This window comes from Crocuta crocuta, unplaced genomic scaffold, assembly GCF_008692635.1.
Source record: "Crocuta crocuta isolate KB4526 unplaced genomic scaffold, BGI_CrCroc_1.0 scaffold267, whole genome shotgun sequence".
In the NCBI taxonomy this organism is placed as follows: Eukaryota; Metazoa; Chordata; class Mammalia; order Carnivora; family Hyaenidae; genus Crocuta; species Crocuta crocuta.
Window position 1 is genome coordinate 627,334 of NW_027531899.1, and position 11,398 is coordinate 638,731.

General features: G+C 51.7%; 1 protein-coding gene across 1 annotated transcript in view; it reads right to left on the reverse strand.

Annotated features, from left to right (window-relative positions):
- Positions 1-11,398, reverse strand: part of SPTBN4 (spectrin beta, non-erythrocytic 4) — a 74,373-nt gene that overhangs the window by 34,426 nt on the left and 28,549 nt on the right. Inside the window, 4 exon segments of the mRNA XM_077773617.1 lie at positions 3,495-3,697; positions 5,179-5,899; positions 9,580-9,717; positions 11,271-11,398. Coding sequence (XP_077629743.1) covers positions 3,495-3,697; positions 5,179-5,899; positions 9,580-9,717; positions 11,271-11,398 — 1,190 coding nt within the window.

Consider the following 11,398-nt stretch of genomic DNA (forward strand, 5'->3'; position numbering starts at 1 on the left):
GGGCAGGGGCTGGACCCCAGCCCCACCACCCCGGACCGTGGCCCCAGGCAGCCTGGCCTCCTGCCCACCGTACAAAGTGCCTGAGAGTCCCGGTGGAGGGACAGAGGCCGGGGACATCCCGTTTTTCTTCGCCTTAAACAAGCCGCTCCCAACTCAGGGTCTTGACATTGGCTGTTCCCTCTCCCCGGAACGCTCTTCCCCTCAACATCTACTTAAATACCACCTTCTTAGCAAGGTCCCTCCTGATCACTATCCAACACTTTCTGGCTTTCTTCTTTAATGTTCTCTCTCCAGCTTAGCACTATCTAACTACACTGTATATGTTACATGTATATATGACATCTCTGGCACGTAGGATCTCTTTCCATGAGAGCGGGAATCTTTGTCTGTTTTGGTCACAGATGTATCCCCAATGCCTAGAAAAAGAGCCTGGCACACATTAAGTGCTCAATATATATTTCTTGAATGAATGAATGAATGAATGAATGAACGGAGGCAGAGAGAGAGAGATGACAGAAACAAAGGTAAGTGTCTGAGAAAGACAGAGAGAGAGGCAGAAGAGAATGTAGATCCAGGTAGAGAAAAACAGGGAGAGATAGAGAAGGAAAGAGAGACACAGAGATATACACATAGATGGAGACAAAGAGGCAAAGCTTGTGAGAGAAAATTACAGGGAACCAGGCGCACAGCTGGACGGAGGAACCGGACAAGCCAGAGACAAACAAGCAAAGTGCGGACTCCCTCCTGCCCAGACTCCACTCGAGAGCCAGAAAATAGGAAATGCCTCTGAAATGGAACTGAAATAATCCTTCCAGGCCTTCACCAGCCAACTTGCCCGAGCATCAGTTCTAGGAACAACGAAAATCCCTCTTTTCCGGGAGGACGAGAAAACAGCAGGGTTCGCATCCTTCATATCCTGGCTGGGTCGCTTCCTGGCTGTGACTTCAGGCAAGTCCATTCCCCTAACCGAGAGCCTCTCCAGTGCAAAATGCAGATAATGAGGGGCGCCTGGGTGGCTCAGTTGGTTAAGCGTCCAGCTTTGGCTCAGGTCATAATCTCACGGTTCTTGGGTTCAAGACCCGCGTTGGGCTCTGTGCTGAAAGCTAGCCTGGAGCCTGCTTCACATTCTGTATCTCCCTCTCTCTGACCCTCCCCTGCTCACGCTGCCTCCCTCTCTCTCTCAGAAATAAATAAACATTAAAATTTTTTTAAAAAATGAAGATGATGAGAGAACTTCACACACAGGGCTGGGCCAGACTCTGGCTGAAGTGAGGCACGTGGAAGGACTACATGACTCACTCTGAATCTCAGCAGGTTGAGGGGCAGACGGGGGACTAGCATCTGACCTTGTCTGACATCAGGGCCCCAGCTCACAGCTCTGCACTGGTTCTGCCTCCTCTGTGGGTGTGGAAGGCCCTCCCTCCAGCCCCCAGTGAATGGATGTTTTATAACTTCCGGAGGTCGGGACACCTGTCCCTAGGCAAATATCAGCGACTTAGGGGTGAGGGGGGCAGGGATTGGACCTGTCTCAGTTCCTGCTGTTTCCCAGCCTCACCCAGCACAAGCCTGGGGCCAACACCACCTTGGGGCTCCCACAACCCCCTGCTTTACTACCATCCCGGTCCTGACCATTCTGGGCCATCCTGGTCAGGAAGCGTGGGAGCTCTGTTGTGCTGTTCTGGTCACTGCTGCGTGCCCAGCATTGCCCCACGCGAGGCCTGGAACAGAGCACGGACTCAGTACCTGTGTCGTTAACTGAATAAACAATAGAGTGAACGGCGCAATTAATGACAGAGAAGGAAGGAAGAATGAATCACAGAATGAGCGGTCCACCAGGATCCTCCTATGCGTTCTGTGGAGCCTGGCATCCAGCAGGTGCTCAAGAAATGTAGGGTAAAGAGAGGGTGGGTCCTGGCCTGGTGCTGGGAGCACTAGATCATGAGTTTATACCCTCAGGACCAGCATCCCCATGAAAATTTCCTTTAGAAAGTTCTAGCCTTGGGGCGCCTGGGTGGCTCCGTTGGTTAAGCATCCGACTTCAGCTCAGGTCATCATCTCTGGGTTCATGAGTTCAAGCCCCACGTTGGGCTCTGTGCTGACAGCTCAGAGCCTGGAGCCTGCAGCCTGCTTCTGATTCTGTCTCCCTCTCTCTCTGCCCCTCCCCCTCCTCTCTCTCTTTCTCAAAAATAAATATTAAAAAAATAATAAGAAAAAGAAAATTCCAGCATTGTCTCAGATGAATTTAGGGGAAAAGGGCACCTGAGCCCCAGACAGAGGAAAGGCTGGGGTCTCTGGGCTGTGGATGGTGGGGGAGTGATCAGACATGCTTTCCATCAGAGGACGGAAAGACAGAAGGAGGGGTGCTGGGCCTCTGTGGCACACCACGAGGGGCAGAAGCAGTGATGACGATAAAGTCAGCCTAGAGGAGCCCCTATAAAGGACTCTACTTGAGGGCTGCAATTTCTTTGGGGGGGGGTACTGTTTTGTTCCGGGACTAGAATAGTGCCTGGCACACAATAGATATCAGTAAATGTCTTTGCTTAATTAGTACAAGGACAGACAAGAGACTGGGTGGTGGTGACAGACAGATGGTGATAGAAGAGACTGATAATGTGCAACAGCAGCATGAAACACACACACACACACACACACACACACACACACACACGGTGTGTGCTTCCTAGGGAACTGGGCAGTTGCGGCCCGAGGGAGGTGCTCATTCACAATATCTGAGAACCAGCACAGCAGGGGGCAGTGCCCCATCTGAACCGCTAGAACAGAACCTGGCTCTGGCCTTTAGCTGCTAGATCTGAGGACCGGAAGAGCAGGGCAGATGCTGGGCATTCAGGAAAAGAAGTTAACATTTTAACAACCGGTTCAGCCACCTCCGGCTGAGGGCAGGCTTGGCAGAGAAACGTCATTGTACATCCTTGTGTATCTTTTGAGTTTCTAACCACCAGTTACCTTTCTGCAAAGTATCAATTTAAAGCAACTCTAGGGGCGCCTGGGTGGCTTAGTCGGTTAAGCGTCCGACTTTCGCTTAGGTCATGATCTCGCGGGTCGTGGGTTCGAGCCCCGCGTCGGGCTCTGTGCTGACTGCCAGCTCAGAGCCTGGAGCCTGTTTCAGTCTGTGTCTCCCTCTCTCTTTGACCCTCCCCTGCTCGTGCTGTCTCTCTCTCTCTCTCTCCTAAAAATAAATAAAACATTAAAAAAAATTTTTTTAAGCAACTCTAAAACGGTATGGAATTAAATAGAAATCAGAGAGGGAAAGAGAAGCAGAAATCGTGATGGAAAGGAGGGGAGCCCTGACCTCTTCATCCCTCCCCTGTGCCGAGGCCACGCCCACTGTGCCTAGACCACACCTCCTATGCACAAACCACACCCCCTGCGCCGAGACCACGCCCCTATGCACAAACCACACACCCTCTGCGTCCAGACTACACCCCCTGGGCCCAGGCCACACCCCCTGTGCCTCAGGGGTCTGAGGGACCTACTTCTCCAGTAGCCGGGTCACAGCCTCCTGGGCCTGCTCTCCATAGGCGTTGCCCTGCCTCAGCAGGGCCTCGGCAGCCTGCACCGCCACCTGCATCTTTTGCTGGTTCAGCTCCATCGTGGTGAGAAAATCCCGGTGCCTTTTCAGTGCCTCCTCCACTGACTCCACCGTGCCCGGGAGTTCCGGCCCCGACAGTGCCATCTCCTGGGAATGAGGGGGAGGGGGTGGTGCTCAGGTCAGCCCTGCTCCATTTCCTCCGGGACCTGGGAGAGGCTGCCGGCCTGGCTTGCCACCTCTCTCATCCCCGTTGCTCACTGTGCTCTAGCATCGAACAGGCCACGCATAATCCCACCTCAGGGCCTTTGCCCATGCTAGTCCCTCTGCCTGGCTGGTCCCTCCCGCCAGATATGCCCATGGTGGGCTCCTTAACTTTCTTTAGGTCTCTGACCATCTGCCCAAAACACCACCCTCCACTCCAGCTATATCCCTTTACCCTGCTTTATTAGCTTTCATAGCATTTACCTGATACTATATATACCATATGTATGTGTGTGTGTATGTGTGTGTGTATATATATATATATATTTACTTGCTTATCCTCCTCCCCCCGCCACACACACACTAGAAGACCAGCTGCACGAGGATGGGATTTTGTGTTTTGTTTCCTAATGTGTACTCAGTCCCAGAATAGTGTGCTCGCTTCAGCAGCACATATGCCAGAATAGTGCCTGGCACAGAGGAGGCATCCAGTAAATGCTTGGTTAACTGATGAAGCCTGAACTGGGTGCTGTGTGACTTCAAGGAAGTTCTTTCCCCTCTCTGGGATTATTTTTCTAACTGGTAAGACGGGTGGGTCAGAAAGGTTCTCTTAAGGCCACCTCAGCTCCCATATTCAGTAGCCTCAGAATTCTGGGGGCTCCCTGTCTGTCCCCCCAGATAACCCTCCAACTGGGTCCACTTTCACTAGATAACCAGCACTGGCAGCCGCCCTTTCTAAAATCTCGAAAGCTTGGTACCTACTCTCGGACACTCTGAAAATGGGGTGATCTGTCTTGTCCAAATGCTCAAACTTGGTTCCCAGCCCAGAAGATCTCCAAATGGACCGGCTGCTCTTCCCAGATAACCGTGGCTCTTCGTTTCTCAAACCATAAACAGTTACCCTCTCCGGAAGGTATGCAAATTGCCATTCCCAGTAAGAAGATTATCTGCGAATTTGGGCACCCACAACCACGTAATCCACAATCACTTAATTGCTGGTCCAGATAACCTGTCAGCCTGAATTACCTGTTTCCATAATCTTCATCCTCCACCATCCACCCCAAGATCCTTGAACCCCATTAACTGTCACCAATTAACCTCACCTTCTTCTTTCCTTCCAGACAATCTGCAAACCCAGGAAGCCAGTGCAATGTACATCCAAGGGCATTACTGACTTGGGATAGTTCCCACACTGTTAGCACCTTAGCTAAAACACTAATCCACCCGTCATAATCCTCAAATCCTGTTACACACCTGCCCACTCGTGTTCACGCTGGATGAGCCACAAACCCGAGATCCACACCAGACACCCTCCCCACTCTCGCTGAGCTCGGACAAGCCACAAACGCAGCGGTTCCTGCAAAACCCCCTTGCATACATGTCCCTGTCGCCACAACCCCCCACCGCGCGACCCCCGACGCGGCCACCTGGTTGCGCAGCACGGCCCGAGCTTGGCGTAGGTCGCGCAGAAAGAGCTGGTAGACGTGCGCCTGCACCAGGGCCTCCCTGCGCGCCTCCCACAGGCCGAGTAGCTTGTGCCAGCCGAGCTCCAGGTGCGGCAGCCACTCGTCGAGGGCCAGGCCCGGGCCCAGCTCGGCGCCGTCGGCCGCCAGCAGCGCCTCGCTGGCCGCCACGATGCGGGCATAGTCTTCCTCACGCTGGTCCACCTCCTCCTTGAGTGCNTCCAGGCTGCCGGGCAGGGGCCCCTCGACACCGCCCGCCGCCTCCTGGGCGCGCACCAGCCAGTCCAAGAAAGCATCCAGGTCGTGCAGGAAGCGCTGCAGGCGCCCGGCCGCGGCCACCGCCTCGCCACAGGCCTGAGCCGCGCTGGCCAGCGCGCCCCACTCGGCGCCCAGTTCTTCCGCGCCCTGGTGCAGCCGCGCCGCCTGAGCCGGGAAGCGCACAGCCAGCAGGGCCGCCTCCTCCTGGAGGGCCGCCTGGCGGGGCTCCAGAGCCTGGAGAGCCGCCTCCAGGCCGCTGAGACGCCACTGCAGGGCGCCGCCGGCTCGGGGCGCGCTCTCCACGGCCCTCCGCTTCTCGCGCACCTGGGCGCGCACTTCGGCCACCTCCAACACGTGGTTCTCCACCAGCAGCACTGCGCTCATCTCCTCTTTGCGCTGTTCCACCAGCTCCACGATGCGGTTCCACCTGCCCAGGGGAAGGAGGGCGGCTTGAGAAGGACAGGGACTCCTCCTGGGCCTGGAGGGCCCAACGACCTGGGAAAGAACCCAGCCACTGTGTGACTTTGAAAAGTCACTTCATCTCGCTGAGCCCCAGTTTCTGCTGGTGTAAAATAAAACCCTACAAGGCACACTTGCTTAGAGCAGCGGTTCTCAAAATGTAAGCTGTGAGAGGTCAAAACTATCTTTGTAGGGGCGCCTGGGTGGCTCAGTCGCTTAAGCGTCTGACTTCAGCTTAACGTCATGATCTGGTGTTTTGTGGGTTCGAGCCCTGCATGCGGCTCTATGCTGACAGCTCAGAGCCTGGAGCCTGCTTCAGATTCTGTGTCTCTGTCTCCCTCTACCCTCCCCTGCTCGCACTGTCTCTCTTTCTCTCAGAAATAAATAAAACATTAAAAAAAATTTTTTAAATAAACATTAATTTTTTTTTTTTAAAGTATCTTTGTAATAACGCTAAGACGCTATTTGCCTTCTCACTCCCTATTCTCTCCCCAGTGTCCAGGGTACTTTTCAGAGGCTGCGTGACAAAAGACAAAACGCAGAAGCAGACCTGAGAACTCCTCTTCTTCAGCCAGACATCAAAGAGACATGGGGCGCCTGGGTGGCTCAGTTGGTTAAGCCTCCAACTCTTGGTTTTGGCTCAGGTCGTGATCTCCTGGTTGGTGAGTTCAGGCCCAGTGTTGGGTTCCGTGCTGACAGTGCGGAGCCTGCTTGAGATTCTCTCTCTCCCTCTCTCTCTGCCCCTCCCCAACTTTTGTGCACTCTCTCTGTCTCTCTCTCTCTCAAAATAAATAAACTTTAAAAAATCTTCGTAAAGACTTGCAAAAACACAAATAATGCTACTCCATGTTTTTGTTTTGAAAAGTAGTTGTCATAAAAATATGAATGTTGGTTACATTAACATCCTGAGTTTATTATTGTTATTTTATTTATTTTTTAAGTTTATTTATTTGTTTGAGAGAGAGAGAGAGAGAGAGTGGAGGAGGGGCAGAGAGAAAGGGAGACAGAGAGAATCCGAAGCAGGCTCGGCACTGTAAGCACAGAGCCCAACGCAGGACTTGAACTCACAAATTTCAAGATCATGACCTGACATGAAATCAAGAGTTGGATGCTTAATTGACTGAGCCACCCAGGCACTCCTGTTGTTATTTTAAAACAATTTAATATCTTTAAATTTCTCAGTATTCATTTCCAACATAGTAAATATTGATAGATACCACCCAGGAAAACAGGCTCTTTGGAGTCCTGAACAGGTTGTTTTTTTTTTTTTTAATGTTTTATTTATTTCTGAGAGAGAGAGAGAGACAACATGAGCAGGGGAGGGTCAGAGAGAGAGGGAGACACAAATCTGAAGCAGGCTCCAGGCTCTGAGCTGTGAGCACAGAGCCCGACGCAGTTTGTGGGCTCAAACCCACAAACTGAGATCATGACCTGAGCCGAAGTCAGATGCTTAACCAACTGAGCCACCCAGGTGTCCCCCGAACAGTTTTGATGAGTGCAAACGGATTCTGATCCTGGAGTGTAAGAGGTGTAAGAATACTATGTTGGATGCAGCAAATAGAAAGCAGGCACATTCCAGGTGCTGAGAATCAAATGACATAAAGGCAAACCTGTTGTATATCAAAATAAATTAGTGGGAAAAAATATGTATTTCTGTGGGCCCTCAAGCAAGTGATGGTAATTCTCTGGGCCTCAGTTCCCCTTCATAGGCCGTGTGCGGTCCAAGCCGGACTTCCTGGAGTCAAATCTGACCCGTCTGCCCTTTGGCAAATAACCTTCTCTGTGCCTCAAGTTGCCCCATCAGTAAAATGGGCACAATCATCACACAGCACCTACCTCGTGGGGTGCAGTGAGAGTCCAATGAGTTATGATTTAGAAAGTGGGTCAAACAGTACTTGTTTGCTACTATTACTGCATGGGGATAATTTGGGGGAACATATCAAGCTCTTTTCTGCCTCAGCTGCGCTCCCTGCCTGGAATGTTCTGTACCTTCCCTCCCCTAATATGTGCTCTTTCTGTGGCTAGCTCCTTCTCGTCCCCTTTGAGGGCCCAGCTCAAAAGTTTATGGCTGACCACAAGATCTAAAATCATCTCCAGGGGCACCTGGATGGCTCAGTCGGTTAAGCTTCCGACTTCGACTCAGGTCATGATCTCGCAGTTTGTGAGTTCAAGCCCCACGTCGGCCTCTCTGCTGACAGCTCAGAGCCTGGAGCCGGCTTCGGATTCTGTGTCTCCCTCTCTCTATGTCCCTCCCTCGCTCACGCTCTGTCTCTCAAAAATAAACATTAAAAAAATTAAAATCACCACCAGCCCCCAGTTGTGTTCTACCAGGTCATGAGAACTCTCTAAATATCTTGTTTTGTTTATCAGTTTATTTGTTCGCTGTCTCTCTGTTCCCTCTAGAATGGACATGCCACAGGGCAGAGATGAGGACTCTGAAATCAGACGGACCCAAGTTCAAGTTGTGCTTTGACCAGATTCACCATGTGACCTTGGGCAAATCATTTCCCACTGATCCTCAGTTTCCTCATCTGGAAAATGGGGATAATAATATCCATTTCACTGAGTGTTTAAGGATATCATGTGGCTAAAGCACTTGGCATATAATCTTATTAAGCACTGTAAATCTTTTTTATTATTAGTTGAGGCTTTGATGTTTTGAAAATGTCAAGGCTACAGAGGCTTTAAAATCACTGGTTGTTGGAATCTTAACAGCATAGAGCAGTTAAGAATATAGTCCTTTAGGGGCTCCTGGGGGGCTCAGTAGGTTAAGCGATTGACTCCTGTTTTCAGCTCAGGTCATGATCTCGTGGTTTGTGAGTTCAAGCCCTGCATTGGGCTCTGTGCTATGACACTGTGGAGTCTGTTTGGGATTCTTTCTCTCTCCCGCTCTCTCGGCCCCTCCCATGTGCTCTCTCGTTCTCTCTCAAAAATAAATAAATAAACTAAAAAAATTTGTTTAAAATAATACAGTCTTTGAAGTCAGACAAACCCAACATGAATTCCTGGCTTGACCCCCTAACTTGCTGTGTCACTTGGGGCCAGAGTCTGCACATCTCTGAGCCCCAGTTTCCTCCTCTCTAACATGGAGCAATTTATGCCCCAAGGAGTTGCTAAGAAGACTCAATATAAGTCCTCAAGAGCCCCAGCTCCAGATTCAGACAGCACTGGGTTTGACTCTTACTTGCTGGACTGAGTAATCATGTTAAGGATTGCACCTTCCCGAGTCTGTGTCTTCATCTACACACTGGAAGAACAGCTTGTAGTGTTCAAGGGGGAAAGATATTATTAATCTGTCGCCATTTTTAAACAGTTCCAAATTCTGGAAACTTTCCTATGGAGACTGGGATATTGGAAGATAAGACAAGGCATATGAAGTGCTTAGAAAAATTCCTGACAGATAGCAGACACTCAGTAAATCGTAGCTATACAAGTCAATGAATAATCCGCTAAAATATAGTGTATCCTCACTTTACCATATCCTCACTAGCACTGGGTATTATCATTTCTCTCCAAGATTTTGCTGACTTTGTAGGTGGCCATGATCACCTCAGGGGCTCGAAACTGCACACCCCTGATTTCCAACAGGTGAGCGAATGAGAGAAGAATGATGGAAAGGGCTGGTCTGAGGCCCCAGGCCCCGCCTACCTGCTGTTGAGGTGGTCCTGGCAGGAGCGCACCTCATCTGAACTGGGATGGCCTCCTTCCACCAGCTCCTGGACCGTGTGGTTCACATCCAGGACACGGCCCATCAGACTGTTCATCTCCTGGTCCAGGCTCTCAAATCTGTAGAAAGGAGAGGGCTGTACTCAGGCAGGCCTGGACCCTGGGGACCTGCCTGCATCTTAGCCTTCTCCTGGATGCCCTTTTTTTTTTTTAAGTATTTATTTTTGAGAGAGAGAGAGACCGAGTGCAAGCAGGGGAGGGGCAGAGAGAGAGGAAGACAGAATCCGAAGCAGGCTCCAGGCTCTGAGCTGTCAGCACAGAGCCCGAGGCGGGGCTTCAACCCAGGAACCGTGAGATCATGACCTGAGCCGAAGTCGGATGCTTAACCGACTGAGCCACCCAGGTGCCCTTCCTGGATTCCCTTCTAATTCTCACCCTCTTGGGACCCTGTGCCAGCTCCTCCTCCTCCTACCTGCCCCTTAAATGTTACATTTCTCAGGGCACCTGGATTGCTGAGTCGGTTAGACATGTGACTTTCGGATCCGGCCCAGCTCATGATCTCACAGTTTTGTGAGTTGGAGCACCGCGTCGGGCTCTGTGCTGACAGTGTGGAGCCTGCTTGGGAGTCTCCCTCTCTCTCTACTCCCACCCCGCTCATATTGTCTCTGTCTCTCAAAATAAATAAATAAATTTAAAAAAATATATTATATTCCTCAGGGCTCTGTCCTGGGCCCCCTTGGCTTTCTCTCCCACCCTGCCTGGGCCATTCAATCCATTCCTACAGCCTGTCTTACAGCCCGTTCTTACAGCCCTGGACTCATGACCCCCACATCTCAATCTGCAGCCTCAACCTCGTCCCTTTTGAACCTGTCTGTAACCTCTACGCCTCCGCGGGGCTCCTCACATCCACTGTGACCCAAACTGGCATCGGCACCTTCCCCCAAATGTGTTTTTCCTCTGGGTCCCCATCCCAGGAGCAGCCCACCATGCCCTAGGCGGCAGCTCTGGGCCCTGTTTTGGACCACGCCCCTCCCCACACTGTTCACCCCTCCTGGCCTCGGAGCCTGGTCGGGTCCTCGNGCTGGGCACAGTCCTCCCTTTTTTAAAAACAATGCCCAAAGCTGTGGCTTGGGAAATTGTGGGCACAGTAAGGGCAGGGGCCAGGCCTGAGTTTCAGCTATGCCCAGCATTAAGACCTAGAATGGAGCAAGAGCTCAGTAAGTACCGGCCGAATGAATGAGCAGATGAACAAAACGGGTCATCCACTAATTTCACAACTCGTTACTAAGTCAGCCAACAGACCGATCAGTACGTCACGTGTCACAGGGTGGAAAGTGCTAGGAAGAAATGTACAGCGGGGTGATGGAAGAGAAAGTGCCAGGGTCGGAGCTATCTCATTAGCTAGGGACGTGACATTTGTGCAGGAACCGTGGCAGTCCCAGGGGAGGGGCCAGGTTGGGGTGTCTCTGGCGAAGTTTTCATTTCCTGCCAAGTGAGTATAAGCCTCATAATGATGGCGAAGGCTCCTGAAATGCTCCCTGGACACAGACATTTGCTAAGCGTTCTGCATTTACTCTTTACTCCCGTCGCGAAAATGGGAACTGCTAAACCAACGAAGGCGCGGCTGTGTGCGTGAGAAAGGGGGCCCGGAAGTCCCAGGAGTGCGCGCTCACCGGTGCTGCACCACCTCGACGTCGTCGAGCGAGTCGGGCACACGCATGGCCAGCAGCCATTGCTCCTTCTCGCCGATCCACAGCTCGCACGCGTGCACTTCGCCAAACATGCGGTAGACCGCCAGGGC